General features: G+C 39.0%; 1 protein-coding gene across 2 annotated transcripts in view; it reads right to left on the reverse strand.

Moving 5' to 3' along the window:
* The window catches only part of ESRRG (estrogen related receptor gamma), a gene marked incomplete at its 5' end in the record, with an annotated part of 125,775 nt that overhangs the window by 11,015 nt on the left and 96,163 nt on the right, over positions 1–18,597 (reverse strand). For both annotated transcript variants that reach the window (XM_084261228.1, XM_084261229.1), the window contains one exon: positions 492–761. In XM_084261228.1, coding sequence (XP_084117354.1) covers positions 492–761 — 270 coding nt within the window. The remainder of the gene's footprint in view (positions 1–491; positions 762–18,597) is intronic.

Raw genomic sequence — 18,597 nt, forward strand, 5'->3', positions numbered from 1 at the left:
ATAATTTCCCCAGAAGCATCCTCATAAAGGCAGGGGACCCGCAGGGTAAGGTGTGGTCCTTGTGAGACTAAGTAAGAATTGCCTCTCTCCTCCCCTTGCCCGGATTCCCCCTACCAAATAAATCAATAGCTGCCTTTAAAGAAAATGTATATAGCATATTCTCATGCAACCTTGCTGTTAGTTTTAATTGCAATGATTAGGCTTGTCTGGATTTAGGCGCACGTCCTCTATATTCATTTGCAGGGATCTTTCCCCATAAAATACTCTCCAAATCATACAGTTCAGTATTCTCCACTCCCTCAGGAACATATTCCACAATTACTTAGAGCAAAATAGTTCTTGCTTTGTTTGGTGCCTTTTAAACTAAAGTCTGATTAGCAATTTCCTATTCTAAACCCATGATTAAAACAAGCATGCAGAAAGTATTGGGGTGGAAGGGAGGGGGAAGTGACATATTAAAAATGTAGCAACCGTCATGCCACTCTGCCAACCTGAATTAGCAAGTGCTATAGCTTTGAGGGTGACAAACTCTTCTTTCTCCAGCTTCATGCTCTTGTATTTCTTTACCAGCTGCAGTATGGCATTGTTAAGATCAAGAAGGCCTGCCAGTTTGGATTGGTCTTCATCCATAATGTAATCTTCAGCATATACAAGCTCATCTTCAAAAGAAAGTGACCGGTATACAACACCGAGAATCAAAATCTCCATCCAAGCACTCTGCAGAAGGCTCATCTGGTCAGCTAGAGACAAAGTGGAGAATCCTGAATAGGAAAAAAAAAAAAACAGGAAAAATATTAAGCATGTTTGCATTTGTCAGAAATCTGCTCCTCATTTGATTTATTTTTCCATACATTGTGATAAAACACATACGTGCTCTATTATTCTCCCTTCTGCCTTTGTGCCTCTCCTCCCCATCCTACTACAGGAAAGTAAATCAATGTAAAATCAAATGTTTTCTAATAAATAAAGTTATAAACAAGTTGGAATTTGCAGGCTCCTTCTGTAAGAATTATACCAATTTGCGGAGGATCGCGGTGACAGTCTATGATTTGTATGGTGTCTTCTTTGCTCTGAAATACTCGTGCTTAGTTGTAAAACCTGATGCTGTGAAGCCAGGAATCTGATGACCCTGTTCATCATTATCAAGAAGGATAATTTAGTAAAGCAGAAGAAACCAAAACAAACCCCACACATAGCTTTTTTAAAAAGGAAAATTTGATGTTTTAATAGAATTAAGGTGATTATCACAAAGAGGAAAATTCTCTTTGACCTTTAACCTCAGGAGAAGGAGAAGTAATACCTTCCCTTCTCAGAAAAGATGCTAATTACTTCTGTAAAGGCTCCTGCCTCTACTGCACTTGTTGAAATAACAGGGTGGCATGTTAAAGTGCCAACCTAACAGCAGTCACACCATCCTTTTCCTGAGGCCAACCAAAAATTTAATAAAAGCTTCTTAATGAATTTAACTTATATTTTTCTTTTTTTTACCCCTCGCTGTCTTTCCTAATAGGATCACTAAGGGCAAACATCTTTACTGTCTTACCTCTTCAGAATCTTGTTTACAGTACCTGTTAATTTATTATACCAAACTGCTCATATCCCAATCACATTAGGAGCTACAAAACAATATGGGAGAGGGAGTGATTTTCCTGGCCTGTTGGTGAAATGCAGTAGTTTGCCAGTTGGCACCATCAACCACAAGTACTTAATAAAATCATCAAAGGGGATTAGTCAAGCTTTTCTTAAAGGGTCTTAAGACGTCTGAGGCTTTCATTTAGTTGTTTATGGAGCTGCTTACATGTCCTTTGACAGGGTTCCCGCTGTAAGAACATCCTTTTTGGCGCTCAATTACACTTAAATGCATTTTTCTGTTTTGAAAGTCGAGAGTTACAGTCGAGCAGGAATATATCACAAACCAGCAAATCTGCAAGGCATCGACTCCAAACAAGATTTTCTCTATAAGCACTAAGCAGCAAAACTAATACAGTAAAAAAAGAAGAAAACCCCACATCCAAACCACCAGGCATCCATAAAAAATGAAACATAAAACCGGCTGCATGCTTGCTCTCCCTCATTTTTCTCCCCTTCCTTATTTGTTTTCATTTTCTCTTACTGTCTTTGGAGTCTTGTGATAGAACTGTAGCTCTCTGCCTTCAAAAAAACCCCACCAAACCACACCAAAAAAAAAACCCCACACAACAAAAACTGAGCCAACAACAGGAAACCCTTGAAGAGGTAACAGTGAAAAATAACATGCCTGCGATTAAAATAAATAAGAGGGAAATGGAGAAGAAATAATCATTTGAAGGGTTATAGGGAGGAATTCGTGATTTCAATTAGCTTCACCATTTCTGCTCCTTCCCGTCTTTCAAGGACCAGTTTTTCTGCAGTAGCAGATGGACAGAGAACGTAGCCTGCAGCACCGTCCTGTGACAGCCCCATTCTCCCTCCCAGACACTGCTGTTAGTAAATAGATTTACACATTCTCCAATCTCCACACATCTTTCTGCCGAATAATTAAAAGCAGGATGATTAGTTTATTGAGTGGAAGGAGGAAATTTTTTATTGAGGTCCATCCACGATTTTATCAGGGCCAGCACTTTTACGGTTGTCATGAGGGTGCAGGCATCCAATTTTTCTTATCTGCCTGATTAATACAAACGCTGTTTCAGGACGCATTAATTAACAGATACAAATCTACGTTCTCATGGAAGGATCAATACAGAGAAGAAAAGAGGCATCAATGTGAATTTAGTGCTGATGATGGAGAAGGCACTCTATTGACATTTACGTGCATAGAAACTTTAAAGTTGCAGTGGAGCCCTTTTGTCCCTGTGATTTACAAATTAACAATTTTTCAGGTATAACAATGTTTCACACACTTCTGAGGAGTTTAATTAAGCAAAAAGCAATAAAATCAGTTTTGATTTAAAAAAGTGTAACCTGCAATTTCTCTCTCTTTCTTTCCTTCCCTGAAAACTCCCAACTTCCTTCTTGTATTTGCTTATCTATTTTAGTACAGGTTGGTTTGTTTGTTTAAATAAACAGTGCTATGCTTCAATAACATTTATTGTGTGCCACAGTCAAAGGAGATTACATATGCCCTGTGAGAGGGAAAAATGGGATGCTGCCTACGATTTATTGTACGGTGCTCTTGAAAAATCTGCGTTCCAGTGCTGTAAATACACTAATTGTTTTTACATGACAGGTAAAAAATGAAAAGAATTTTTTTTTTGCATTGTAGAAAACCTGGAAAATATAAACCACATTGGCTCTCCAATAATAAATCAGATAAACATGATTATTTTCTTCTTGATCGAAGTAACTTTCCCTTGAAAGCCTGCTCAGTGAAAGCATGTTTTAACTTTTAAAGGCATCATCCCTCGTGGGAATGTAAAGCTCTATCAAGTTGTAATTAATCTGGTTTGGTTTTGTTTTGATTTTTTTTTTTTTTTCCAGAAAATGTGACAGCATCCATCATGTCTCTTGCGTCACGCCAATGCCCTTTTAATAGCTGCTCAGCAAGTCACAGTTAAAAGAATAGATTACACAAACAGATGTATTTACATAGAGAGATTTATTCTTAATTGTTTGGAGGAGGTTGTACTTACTTTGTGCCAAACTCTGCTCTGACTCTCCAAGCTTTTGTCATAGGTATCCCCTAGATCAGCCACATTCTGTGACAGGCCGACATGCTCTATTTTAAAATATAACTACACAAAAGTCTCCAAATTGGAGGTAAATACACACCCAGCCTTCTGGACCGGTGGTAGCCCTCCTCGTCACAACTAAGCTCTTTCCAAACCGCCCCGAGATGCTGCATGACTGCGTGGTTTTGAACTTTGTCAGACATTGTGAGGCTCCTTAATCCTTAAGAGTCTTGCAGGTCATCGTTTAAATGCAGAACTGCATCATGGCTCTTTAAAACACAATGCTGTGTACCTCTTTCTCCCTTAGCACGTACCATATTGGTGACAAGTTTGATCTCTTTCCATCTCCCTCCCCAAGTCAATGCCATTTAATGTATCTCAGGCGTTTGCTAGCAGAATGACTCTGTACCTTGACCTGCAGTTAAATAGCATGTTTATCTGCGATACAGCGCGCTCCAAATAAACCAGATGACAGTTTGAAATAACGTCATTTGGAAGGATTGAAAGGCTTCTCAAGAGTCAGGTACCCCTGAGGTAAGAAGCTTGAAGGAAGCATGTTTTGTGCCAACGCTCCTGCCATCTTCTACTAGACGCTCGTGTGCTTGACAATGATGCCATGGGCACTTGTCAAGATTTTTTTTTTTCCTCTTTTTGCCTAGCAAACTGATGCACTTTGCAGTCAACTTACAAAAAAGGCTAAGCATTTGAAAGTGTGAAGGGCAAAAAATATCTGACGGCCAGTCTTCAAAAATACACTTTCATTTCAGAAAGCATAAATGTTTATTTCCTGAGCTGAGTGTTGACAGAAATAGGCTGCAGCGCAGGCATATGAATTTAACCCCTGGTAGGCATTCTTTTCAGTGCGGTTTTTATGTGGCTGAATGCAAGCATTGTAAATCTACAGGGTGTCTCGTAATATCAGTTAACAATAGCATTGATTTGCTGGTTACAGATTTTCTTCCTTCCTTTTTTCCCTCTCTTTCTCCTCCTTTCAGGGACTGTAGTGTTTCTTCAGCTAAAAATAGATACTTTTCTACAAACAGCGTCTCACACTCAAATTGTAATTATGCTGTAATGACTCACTGAGATCACCGAGTGTGGATTGAGAAAAGGTTGATTGAGCGACTGAACATATGCTTGTTTGGGGTTTTTTTTGCCCCTTTCGCATACCAGTAAGCCCAAAGCTCAAAGGAAGCAGAAATAAATAGGTAAAAAGGCATTTTTATTATAGGAACAATTGGCGACGAGCTCACCGTGCTCTGCAGCGCTCAGCCCTCCAAGACAGCTCCAAAAAGAGTTCGCAGTCTTTTAGACAGGGCTGTTTAAACCACAGATCTTTTCAAATATCAGCACATGCACCACTTGCTCTCTATTTCACATTGCACAGAGCTCCATGTTAAGCAGGGTAAATCTTTTATATTCCTGAAGACCCTTTCCTCTACTTCATTAAGATGGACTTCATGGACACTAACTCACTAGGGGCTAGAGTGAAGCAGCTGCAGATGGTCAAGTGCCAAAGTCAGATCTGTGCCTCGCACACAGCCACTCTGAGAACGACTGGACAAAAAAAAAAAAAAAGGAAGAAAAAAAGAAGAAAAAAGAAAAAAGACAGTGGCTGGACTTATCTCTACCATTATTTTTAGCCTTAAGCATTTGATGTGATGCCTAAATCAGGCTACTATGACATGTACCCTACTTTATTTCACTTTGCAGGAAATGAACTTCCCTTCCTCTCTGCTACGTGTTTAGAAATACGAATATTTGATCAAGCCAGTTATGAAATTGCTGGCAAATCTGGGAGTTGTTTGGTTTTTCTGATAATCACCTCCCATTTATTTCAGCAGTCGGTTTTGTGATTGTTAGTTTTATGAGTAAAATATTCCTCTTGCTTGCCCTGGTTTGCACTTCAAATATCTTCATTTACATTTTTTACAGTCAAAGCTGTGCTTGAAAATAACGTGTGCACTAGCGTGTTGCAGATTCAATGTATTTACACAGTTGGAATATCAGAGTTGGGTTTTTAAATCACATTTAATTTTGATAGATTAACTCCCTTGTAAATGTTTTATGGGTACTGATGTTTCCAGCACAATTTCCTTATTTCAAAGATGACGTACAGTCACCACTGTCCAAAGAACAAACTGATATTCTAAACACTTTCTAAAAAACTTCTCTTTTGGCCCTGATTAGTTTAGTTGGAGAGTGCACGGACTCCTGGTCAAATGACAAACAATGTGCTGAAGGCTTATGCTGGCTGCAGAGAAGTGAACGTAAAGAAACTCCATTTCAAGATCAGGCCCAGGCCCAGTGCACTCTTGGACGTACAGCTGTCACTCTGTCTTCCTCTCCCTTTGCCGCACACACTCAGCCCTTGCCCAGATCCATCTTATAACTTCAGCTGGCTTCCAGGGATGTAAACAAAGGCCAGGGAAATTTCAGCAGTGAAATTTCTGCTAGAGCTACATAATGGTTTCTAGACATGATCATAGTATTTGCTGAAGGAAACCTTCATAGCCTGACTGCCACTTAATATTACTCTCTCAGAAAGCGAAGGAAGAGGATGGCATGATTCATTTTTTTCGGGGACATCTTGAGCTGAACCTCCTACATAGATCTCAAGGAAGATATTCTTTCTATTAATAAAAAAAAAAAAAATTGATTACATTTCAGATACTCCACACTCTAAAAATGTGCATCGAGACCCACAGACATATAAGCTGCTATGAAAACCATTAAACAGAAGGAGAGCGCTCTCACTAATCACCAAACATATTTCACAGATTATGGGTGAAATTTGGTGAATGCTGGAGCAGAGACAGATTCAACTCATTATGCCAGAGCGAACCCGTTATTTCATATTTTTTTACATTTTTCTCTATACCCATTTGCTCATGGAGCCCCTGGTCAAAGAGCTAACACAGCTGCATGTGATTGCCATAGCAAGAGCCTAGTTTCACCCAACAACTTGCGCCGAATACAACCACCACCTTTCGTGGGCTGTGCAGCATCTCCTTCTGCCCCTGTAGCCCAGCACCGCAGAAGCAGCACCGGGGCTCTGCTGCGCGCGGGGCTCTCTGCGCTACGCGTTGCGACTGCCATCTGTTAGCTGTGCTGCCGCAGGAGAGGAATCCGACTGCAGCCACAGAGGTGCCCAAGAAGTACTCTGAGCCGAGTTAAAAAAGCGTTTGGAGAGCACTGGGATGGCTTGGGCCCAGGCTGTCGCTTTCTTTCTTGGATTTTATTTTGGCGTGCCTGCATTCCTCACTCTTGCTGTGCAGGTTCTCATAAAATATACATTTTTTTTTTGTATTTTGTAACACGAAAAAATGCCTGTGATAAGCACTTTTTCACTAACACCTACCAGTAAGATGGGAAATGCCACACATAACGCTAAGAAACCCGGGGCTTTTATCACAACACTACTTTCATCTCACTGAAACAACAGCAGAGAGATGGCCCGGCAATAAAAATGCATTCACGGTGCATGTCCCTCTCAATCCATTATGAACAATGGATTCTCACTAAGCAAATATTCGCTTGTCAGAAGTATTTGCAACACTGGATTCATTCAGCAGGACTAAGTAAGTGAAGTTCACAGCAATTTAAAAGCAGCAAATTAGACATTTACAAACAGTGAGGATACTGCTTGTCTAGCGTGACCTTTCACTTGAGCTATACAAAAAGGTGTTTATGTAATTTAAGTACCAGTTAGAAAAATTTCTGGTTTGTCTTTTGCCCTGTGAAACCTTACATGATAACACTAAACAGGAGCAATTTCAGCTTGTCATTTCTTCCCAGGGTAAGAAGTGTATCATGAGATGTAACTCGCTATAGTTCAAATTGATTTCAGTACTTAAATCAGAGGCACCCCTCTCTAAACACCCAAGTATTTTCAGGCAGCTACTTTTACATTTCTTATTTCTAGTTACAGCGCAAGTTCTTTAGTAATAGCAATGGCAAGGAGCTGGAAAATGTGACTGATGAAGAGTGTCTCCCTGACTTCACATAACCACCTTCGGTTGCTAATATTCTGCAGTGAAACATTAAGGATGAAAAAAGACCTGGTGAGTCATCCTTGTGTCAGGACAGGTTTGGTAAGACCTCCCCGTATGGAGTACTTTATAATGGCATTTCTGGAAACGTGGTTTGAAGTGCTGTACTCCTCGTTTCCATTAATTTTCATGTCATACTTTATTATTTAAGTATTCACTGAGAAAAAGGAAAGTAAAAGACAATTGATTTAAACAGATTAATACTTGATTTTCCCTTTGGGCCAGTTTTACCACTGGGACTTGTGCCATTTTAAATAACTTTACTTCACACTCATACTGACCTTATAGTAAAAAGAAGCCAGGCCAAACACTCATATTTTGATTTATCATGGGATGCCCTGAGAACAGAGGAAGACCTGATAAGCAGTAAACAGTTTGCTTTATTTATTCCCTGTATGTTAAGACAGTTGGCACTCCTTATGTATTTCCTTCTCTGTAGCGAGGTTTTGAATCCAAAGATACAGAAAATGAAAAAGTTTTAAAATTCAAACTAGCAGTCCAGTATGGTGCAGCATAGCTGTAGGTGTCCTTAAGGTCAGGAGTATGAACTTGCAGATTCCTGAGGATGATCTTTCTAATGCACCACAGACGCGATCTGATCTGCTTATTTAGAGTTAACTCTTGCAGTTCTTTAAACTGTAACTTTTGAACATGTTTTGGTTAGACTACAGGAGGATTTTTTTGTTCTCTTTTGAAGCTAGCAGGGCCAAATGATGTGATATGGTGTGCTCCTAAAACCATCTTTGCCCTTAGACTTAAAAAGTCTGCCTCTGGGGGTACAGCAGTCTATACAATACCTGCTTCTTAAACCATCTGATGTATTTTGAGGTATCACCTGTGTACCCAAACAACTGCACAGGAGAAAATAAAATATTTATAACCCTGATTATTTTCTCCCACTGAGCAGATATAAAAAAGACCAATCATATTTTCACATAAATCTTGATTTCACACAAATTTTCCTTCAATCTGTTGTGGATGTATGTATCCGGGTACGGGCACACTGAAGCCAGATTTACTAGTGAAAAACTATAAACTTACATTCTGTAAAGCGACTGCAGATGAAAAACAACAAGTATCATGAATAGAGCTGAATGTCTTTCAAAGCCCAATCCAGAACATAACAACACAGTTCAGCTTGGAAAAAGACATCCCTCTATATCCATATTCTGCGTGTGGTATGTGCGTGGTAGATCCTTTACAAGAGTTCAGCTAGCAGAAATGAAACTGCAAGCACACATAATTAAACAGTCTACCCTTTTCCCTTCTTATTATTATTTTACTGAACTAAACAAAATTAAAAAAAAAATGAACTTGCAAGAGAAACCTGACTAAACCAATAGCAACCATCAGCATTACTTCAGGCACTGCTCACTTCAATCTTTGTGTGCATCAGCCTCCCGGCGACTGCACACACAGACTGGGAATATCAAGAAATTGAGAGTTTGAGCTTCTTCAGCCTGGTACACATTAGGCTTCCAATTCAAATTTGTCAGATTATTTTATATCAGGTTGGTTTGTTTTATTTTGTTGTGTTTGGGGTTTTTGCTACAGAAAGGAAGGATTTCTTCTGCATTTAATATGTGCTGCCTTTTATTAATAATCTCTACGGGTCTGTTTTGAAAGTGCTTTTCCTCGAAGAGCACTGGGTCACTGCTGTTTGCCTTCTGCTCCCCTGGGGAAGCCACCAGTCATTTTTCCTCACGGAGAGCTATGGCAATCCCCACTCCCTCCATCTTTCCATCAGGCAAAGTCAGGTTTCCAGGAATTCCCCAATCATGTTAATAATACGAATCCAATACTGGAATGTATTAGCATACAGAGAAAACCACACTTAGGCTCCAATCAACATATCTGTGTTAACCTCGTATGTGCTGAACTAGCTAAAAATCTAGTCAAACCCAACAGCTTCAGGTTGCAAAATTTTGGGTAAATACATCCTTTCGCCATCTGGTGGGAAAATGACAGTTCAGAACACTGTCCTACACATCTTCCTCCTTCTTCCCAGTTTTTCAAACTTCTCTACTGGTTAGTTGGTTTTCTTAATGTGCGGCAGATGCCAAAAAATTCAAATGATGTTTACAGTCTCCCTGGTTTGGGAGAAGAGAGTCACACATGCTGTCCTACACGAATGTGATATTTCCAGTTTACCTAGTTGAGTGTATATGTACCGTTAAGATCATCTCTGGAGGCTGTGTCTTAAGTCTACAACAGTCCACACACAGGGAAAAAAAAGAGAGAGAAAAAAGAAAGAGAGAAAAAAAAAAGGAAGCTGCCTGATTCTAATACACCTAATTAGCCATCGGCAGACTCTTAATTGCATACATTAGGATGATTCCATAGTGGAGATTAATTCTAAATATACCCAAGCAGCTGGTTAAGATGCCATGGATTACAGTGTGGACTGTACTTTTCCACTTAATTAGATATCAAAATTAAGCAGCAACAAGCATTTTGACATAACGGGGATCAAGCCGCCGCTTGGCATCCCAGAGCTGCACTAAAGTGACCGCTAAACAGAGCCGCACAGATGGAGAGATATTAAATGCCGCACTGGAAAGTAATTTCAAATAATAAAATATCAATATTTACATTTTAATTACCCCTACTGAGAGCCGCTCTGTCATTTTCACTATTGCCGACGCAGCAAGGGGTAGCGGAATGACATTGCAGCTCTGACTGCAATGACTATTTTGTTTCCATTAAAGAATGACAAGTGTTTTAGAGGTAGTGACACCCAGTGTGTGAACAAGAATGACAGCAGATCAGAAAATTCCTATTAAGGGAATAAATGACTCAACAAGAGAATTTACTTCAAGCAGTCGGCTCCTCCTTGAAACACATAATCCTCTCTAAATTTTCTGCAGAAAGTTTATTATCGGACGTGCCTCGGGGAAACCTGAGCTTCTCATAAAATATTTAGAACTATCGGACCTTACATGATGATCAGTCAATTTAAAACCAGTAACAGTTAATGCTTATCCTATCTAAAAGCTATATGAAGGATCTGTATGAATCAGAAGTTTAGGGCCTGGGGGGAAAGGCACGTAGTGAAAAGGAGATTCCTTCCCATAAGACCTGAAAGTTTTGACAGTGTACACCAGGGTAATTTTTGCTGTCTATTCTTCAGCTTTACTACCACTGGCACAGTGGGTGCTCCACACCCTGTTCGGGTCAAAATTTGCTGGCCTTCAGAATTATACCCTGAGATTGATCCCAACAGATAATGCATACATGTGCGGGTTCAGGCCCCCCCCTCCCCCCGGTTTTTCCCCTCCCTGCGTATTCCTTGCACATTCACAAACACTACTTTTCTTTCAGGACATACTTCAGAAACCTGTGAGACACCTCTGCAGCACCTTAGGAATCTAATTACTTCTGATCATGTCTGAGGTCAATCTCATGGAAAATATTATATTACATCTGACATGCTGCATTTACAAAGAAGAAAAGGAAAGAAGAAAAATATCAAAACAGTAAAGAAAAAAAGGTCTTCCTTGGGGATGTCTGTCAAACTGCAGAGATCTTCAAAGAATTTCAATGGCCTCAGACATGAGAAAGTGCGTAAAAGAAAATCCTTGGTCAGTTCACCCCAATACTCAGTGACCCTCCTAAGCCATGGCTTGCATTTATTTAATAATGTGTAGAGCTCAACTTCCATAAACTTGACAAATGGCTAGAACAGAACATGGGTAAAAAAAGGCATGAAATTTTTTTTGCAGAACAGAAAAGGAACAGCTTTATGGCAGTGACTATTGCAGGAGTTTTAGAACCAGCTTTGACATTAAGAATTAGCAGTAAAGTACAAAAACCTTACTCTGACATTAGCTGCTTAACAAGTTGATCTTCTCTTTCTTGTCTTTTTTCTTCACTTCTTCGCCCCCCTCCCCCCCCCTTTTTTTAAGTACCCAGGAAGTACTTCTTAAGCATCCCTAATGCTTTTAGGACAAGACACTTCCCCATTTCTCAGCCACTAGCACCTTTTAATTTCTGAAAGAGCCACGGTTGAAAATCTTAATTAATTGTTCCATACTGCTTCAGGATCATTATGCAATGTAATAAAGGCCGTGTAATTATGAAATTTTACAGCCATTACCAAGGCTGATGGCTCGTATTTCATCCTCAGCTGGACCCAATGGCTTTTAGCCACTCAGCTCCCCTTTGATGAACTACAGACAGATCTATCAGGCCCAAACAATATCCAGGCAAGGCGGCTATAATAGCTACCTACAGATGAAGCCACAGATAAAGATAAACTATAAATCTACACACAAATGCAGGCACATTGCCTCAGGATGACAGAGGGGAGAGGATGAGACACTCAGAAAAGCTGCCGGCTTACAGACAGGCAACCTTCTCGCTCTGCCTCTTACTCAGTTTGGAATATGTTTGGTTTCTTAGAGATGTTAAAACCTTCTCCTACTTCTCAAAAACAATTATACTTTTAAGAGTCTATAATTCTCTATGAAAAGCAAAGGGTCACTTTATCCATCTACTAAATTCAACAAAGGGGATTTATATGGACAAATCAACGCATCCTCCAAATGAAGAATCCTAATCAACAAGTTTGCTTCTGAGACTGAAAAGAGCGAAACATCCCCGATTTCTAAATGTATCATCCTAACCAGATGCACAGAGTTGAAGTTAGATGATAGGCTTTCACTGGAGGCAGCACCAGCGAGGCAATTTCATGCAACATTGTCCTACATTATTTTATTTTCAGTCTGAAAATGAAAATACTTCTCAAAATTCAGTACGAGTCAAAGGAACAAGGGGATTATATATGATCTTGGTACCTGCATCACCAGAATGTACTTTATGGGGATGACCTCCATCAATGCCCTCTTTAATTTAAGACAGAAGGCCTTCCAAGTATGTATTGTTAAGTCACTCCAGAGTGAGACAAGGCTGACTAAATGATCTCTAGGTAGGAAAAAGAGATGGAGAGCTTCAGCATCCTGACCAACTCTCAGAGTCCAAGGAAGAGTGAAAAAATTAGCTTGAAAACTGCATTTATTAGTACCCCTTCCAGCAGCCCAACCTTTCTTGTGAAGCTGATGTGCTCATGGCTGAGGCTAAAAAAACCTCAGAAGACAAGAAAAATTAAATGGAAAACATCAACAGTAGTCTCTGATTTTCAATATTAATGACAGAATGTCTCAGACCCTTCCAGAGAAAGTAGGACAGATTTAGAGGAGGTTCAGAGAAAGTAAAGCAGAACAGTGTACCTAAGGAAGCTCTTATGACAAGAGGCTCTGAAGGCAGGAATTGTTTTCCTCAAAATAGTGATTCACCAGAGAACACAGTAAAAGTGTGTATGTGTGCATATATATATTTTAAAAATGTATAAAAATTAAGTCTAAAGCTTTTATTCCCCCTGTTTTTCAACACAGTCCAAGTGCCATTACAGTGAAATGCAGGAAATTCAAAACGGAAGGAAGGAGAGTAACCTCTTCATTTATAGCATCACTTGGACTGGGGAACTCCCTGCCAAATGATGTCACTGAATCCAAGAGGGAGCTGATGCTTACACGGACAGCCAGAATAGCTACAGACAGAATACCATGAATCCAAATAAAAAGGACAAGGAGATTTTTCTTCCTTATTTAGTCTAGTCGCTAAGCGTAAGGAAACAACGAAAGTTTTCCTGAGGCTCCTGCCTACTATGAGGTCCACATCTTTTCCCTGGAGGCTGATCACTGCTGAAGACAGTAGAGTCTATGTTGATGACCTAACCTTCAGTTCCTAGTTTCCTGAAATCTGAAGCCTCAGTATTTGGGCTGCCTTTCTTTGAGGTGTTTGGAGCCTACTCCTACAATTAAAGTTCAAAAAGGAAGAACTTAGAGAGATGTGCCCCAGGCAAAGAATTTCAAAATCAAAGGAACCAAGCTCTCACTCTGGAGCTGCTACGGTAGAGAGATGAAAATAAGAGCCACAATGTTATCATATACATAAAAGCAGCCAGGTATATGTATAAGCGTGTGTTTGCATAGGCCTGAGCTCACATGCATTTGTACTTAGCAAACTCAGGGTATTCTGAAAGCTGGCAAGATGAATAGGGATCACTTGCTCATCATTTGTAGTCTTTGTGTATTAAAGATGGGGTTGTGGTTTTCGTTTTTTTTTTTTGGTTGTGGGTGTTTTGGGGTTTTTTAAATATAAAAACCTGTCTTGCTGAAGGACAAAACAAAAACGTAATCACCCAGGTCAGATCAGAGAAGTATTTCCTGAGACAGGGAACAGAGTCACAGAGGGTCACTGGTCAACAAAGCTGTAACTGAAGGCAGGCAAGGGAATGTGCGACTCAGCCTCTTCCAGCATAATCCTGGGGGATGCTTGATATATGGTCTTTTAAGGACCAGTATCTGCTGTTAACATGCTTTATTGAAACTGCACGTATGGTGGGTTATTCACTGTACATGGTGTGAATTGATCTATTCCTTGCAGTGTATAGGGAAGCATCATAAACATTCTTAATGGAAAAAAATCCTCAAATGGAAAGGTTTAAGCACATATAGTACATTAGAACATCTAAAACACTAGACTGTAGACATGCTGCTAGACTCTGATTCCTGCACAGCATTTTAAATTGTCTTCTTGTGCTACAGTAAGTTACCAAAATTCAGTGAAGACATTAGCATGGCCTATGAAAATTGAGACGACTCGATGTAGAGAAAAAAAACAGGTAGGTCTTTTACCTCCTCCATTTCCCATCCAGTAGACTCATATTTAGCCAATTTAGCATCAACTCATAGATGAGCTCTGTAGCTTTACCTCTTTTTATCCTCCCACCCAACCACTCACACTGGTAGGATGAAAAGCAGATACAAAATTACTCAGCAGGAGTATTTTTCAGAGAAAAAACCTCCAGTAGAAGTAAATGAAAATATGTTATTTCTGTTTCTATGGGAAACAGTAGCACCAAACAGTCTGCTATATCAGTCTAATAAAAAGAATTATACTACTATGACAAAGTACCTATCTACCACCCTACAATTTTTATTTCACAAAAGAACTGCACAGTTTTTATTCACTCTGGTACATGTCCAGTCTGTCAGAGAATGCATATCATTAATCCACAATGTAAAATTATCACTATGGTTTTTAATAAAGTCCACCAAAGAATTACGCGCTGGTTGGAAAGTTAGGCTGTTAATTTGTGGTTTACCACAAACTGCCTTGAAACTGAACTGGGTCAGGCATAGTGAGACAATGTTTATGTTTGCAAATATGGATTACTGCAAAGGAAAAGGGTATTAACATTACGTATTTTGTGAAATACTTTCATTACTAGATTTAAAACATATTCCTTCTTTGAGGGATTTTTTTTCTATCTAATAAAGAGCTGCATACATCTTACACGTCCTGACCTTACACATCAGGATTAAGTATTTTATTTAATAAACCTGTTTTAGAGAACATGCAAAGGAAAGCTTTTGCTAAGTCTGTTAAAAAAAACAAACCTAACTGCAACAAGACCATACTTGGACACAGAGGAAGATATTAGCATAAATACACACCAGAACTGGAAGGGAAATGGGGGTATAATTGTATGTTTTCTCTTTCAAGACTCACCAAAAGTAGCACAAATCTGTAGCTGCTAAAATGCATGCCATGCTTTACGCTGATTTTCTACACTTGGTATTCCCTAGCTGAATTGTTTCTAAAGTCTATGGTGATTTTTTTCCTACAGCAAATCAGCAGTTTTTTCAAGAGGTCTCTGTGCAACCCAGGAGTATGACATTTACTAATGTGTTGAGATTCAGGGATTCTCCTTTGTAGAAGCCAACACTAATAAGAAAGATATGGTTCAGTGTCCTGGGTATTCTTCCCAGTTTTATTAATTAGATGGAAAGCTTCTCCCTCTGGAATACTACAAGGTATTTATTAACACTTCAGCCCACAAACTAGAGTAAATCTACAGTAGTGAAGGTAATTGTTACATACACCGGCTCTTGTTATCAACTTGGCAGGGATAAGCAAAAAGAAAAAAACACCCCACAAAAAAAAAAACCCAAAACAACCCAGAGGTTTAGATTGCAATCTTTTTCATGATATTTTAATTGTGTTTCTTAATCTGCTAAATTAAAAACTATAGTACAATCTTATTCAGATCACTGACAATACAGATCATATCAATTTGCAACAAAATGTATGAATGCTCCTATCTCTTTTAATTACACAGAGAATTTAACAGCCGTATTCACTATGGTCACACAGTGACTAAGTTACACACACTCTCTCTCTCACAGTTGGGCTAACTTATCCCTCAGCATCTTCACATTTTATTTCAAATGACCCATCTTTTCATGTACAGACACCCTGCCCTAGCTGATATTTAGTATCTCCTCCTTCCTTCTCTTCCTTCATGTTCAAGAGGAGGAGCTACTCCCACTGCCATGTCTTAGCAAGCTGGTGGCTGACAATGACCAGGCAGGCGGTCAGGAATATCTCAGTTACTTACGTGCTTTATAAAAGCAGCATTAGGTAAGCTCAGAGCTACTTCACAAAACCACATTTATCTCACCATCAATTTCAACCTTCCTTTTCATTGCATTCTTCTGCTATCAGACCCTCTTATACCTTTTGGGGACCAGTAGGTCAATGTAAAGCATTACCAGTGATGCCCTGTCCTTAGCTGGTACACACTAATTCACCTACATGTTTTTTTCACTATACTCTCAGTGCTCTAGAAAACATTAGTTTGATTGTGATGAGTTGGGCTTTCTCTTACATTCCTCAGCTTATGATTGACATTCTTGCAACCACAACATGTTAGGCTCCACCACCTTGTATTTGGACACATTTATCAGTAGTTTTAAGAATTACACAGAAAGCGTGGTTGTGCTTTGTGTGGATGCACTGTTAGGGAGGTATGAAACATAATTCTAATGTGGAAATACTGCTAGTTCATTTTTTCTTTGGCTTCTCATTCCATGATTTGCTTTGAAAAGGCTGTTTCTTGCTGATCCTTTTTTATGGTGGCTTTCCTTATGTACTTCGGCTACTCATATCAGTAGGATGAGAAGGAAAGAGGTGAGAATTTCCTCACGTGTTCTATCAAAATACCATGTTTGCTGGGCTCTCAGGCATGTTGGGTATCAAGACAAAATCAGCACCAACTCAGTGATGTCTGTGAAAGAATGTCCATAAGAAATGGCTCCAAAAGCTCATCTACACTAATTCACTGCTACTGTGATTTGCTTTGTCATAGAGCTCCAGTGAAACATTCTCACTATGTATTTATATTTTCATTCATTCAGTATCAAAGTAACAATTAGATTGACAACAGATCCCACTTAGCTATCCTTACTGAACAGGGCACACATAATTTATAGTTGGCACTTGGCAAATACACCCTTGTCAAACAGCTAACTAACTTACTAAAATCAGCAGTTTTCAGGAGTGTTATCACAGATGATGTCCGAGGCATAGATGAAGCATGAGGTACATGCATACAGGAAGAATACGAGAATGACAGTATAGTCTCCCAAACCTACAACTGACCTTCTCTGTGACTCTGTCAATCACTTAATCCCCCTCTGTCTTGCAGTCCTTCTGTGCAAGTTATGCATACTCACATTAATTCACTGCGTTATTTTATTCACTTAATGCTTGAAAACAACAATAGATAATTTCCTGAAAAAATGGCTACAAACTATATTCAACATTCTTGAAAAGTATATGAAATGGATGAAGGGATAAACTGGCTAAAATGCTTAGAAAAGGATGGATAAGTTCTAGCCCATAGTATATAAAAGAAATAAACCAGTGATGCATTGTGCTCACATCTTTCAATCCTAGCATGCTGTGAATCATATTTAATGTTTTAAATCTATAGCTCTCAGAGGACTCCCAAAATTGGAGGTATAAATCATGGTTTCAACATAAGGAAGTTAAATGATTTGCCCAAGGTCACATGATAAGTCAGTGTCAGAGTCAAGAAAAGGACTTAGCCTTTAGCTTCTAGTGTTGGGCCATCGCTATGGATTATGGCAGATCTTTATTTCTGGCTTGAACTAAAGCCCTCTGAGGCCAGTTGAAAGAGTCCTACTCACATCAACAGGCACTGAATCAAGCCCACATGATGAAACATGTTCATGTTTCCTCATACTTTGCCCACTAGCCAATCATCAGAAAAAGACTAGAATAAGATAAAGGGGAGTTTAAATCGAGCAGTGCAACAGAGTTTCAGATGGCTTCTACTCAGGTGACCAGGTTTTTTTCCATGTGTTTCTATGGATGTAGAACTATGCCCACAGAATAAATGTTTTGCATTATCTTAAGATGAACACAAAGTAAAACTGTGATCTTTACCACATTGTGCTGACTTTATAACACCACGAGGGTCAAGCGCACTAGTGTTATAAAACTGTAAACAGAATACTGTAGGTATGAAAATGCATAAAATACATTTAATTAGCTCTAGGTTGTGACACTGACTGACAACTGAAAAGCGAAATTTCAAAGCTATGCCTGACACCTTTGGAGTCATTTTGATTTCAGAGGAAGATACACATTTAGGCTAGATCTCTATACATTTATGTGTATTCTTTTAATATTTGAAAAATGCATATTATTTAACCAATTGCCTGGAATGTCTGTTGGAGAAATACATATTTATTTTTAAAAGCAATCCATATATTATTTACTCGGTGGATGAAAATGACTTCAAAAAACCGTTCTGGTCCATCAAATAAATACATATTTATAAATGGTTTTTAAAATGCGTATTATTTACCCAATGGACAGTAATGGCTCTGCTAGTGCCATTAAATGTAAATATGTAATTAGCCACATAATAAAAAAAATCCCTACAAAATTTCTCTGAAAAACATTAAATTTCCATGTGTCAACATACAATATCTTTTCTATTGTTGCTATTTTGTTTTTAA

This window comes from Gallinula chloropus (genome assembly GCF_964237585.1).
Source record: "Gallinula chloropus genome assembly, chromosome: 3".
In the NCBI taxonomy this organism is placed as follows: domain Eukaryota; kingdom Metazoa; phylum Chordata; class Aves; order Gruiformes; family Rallidae; genus Gallinula; species Gallinula chloropus.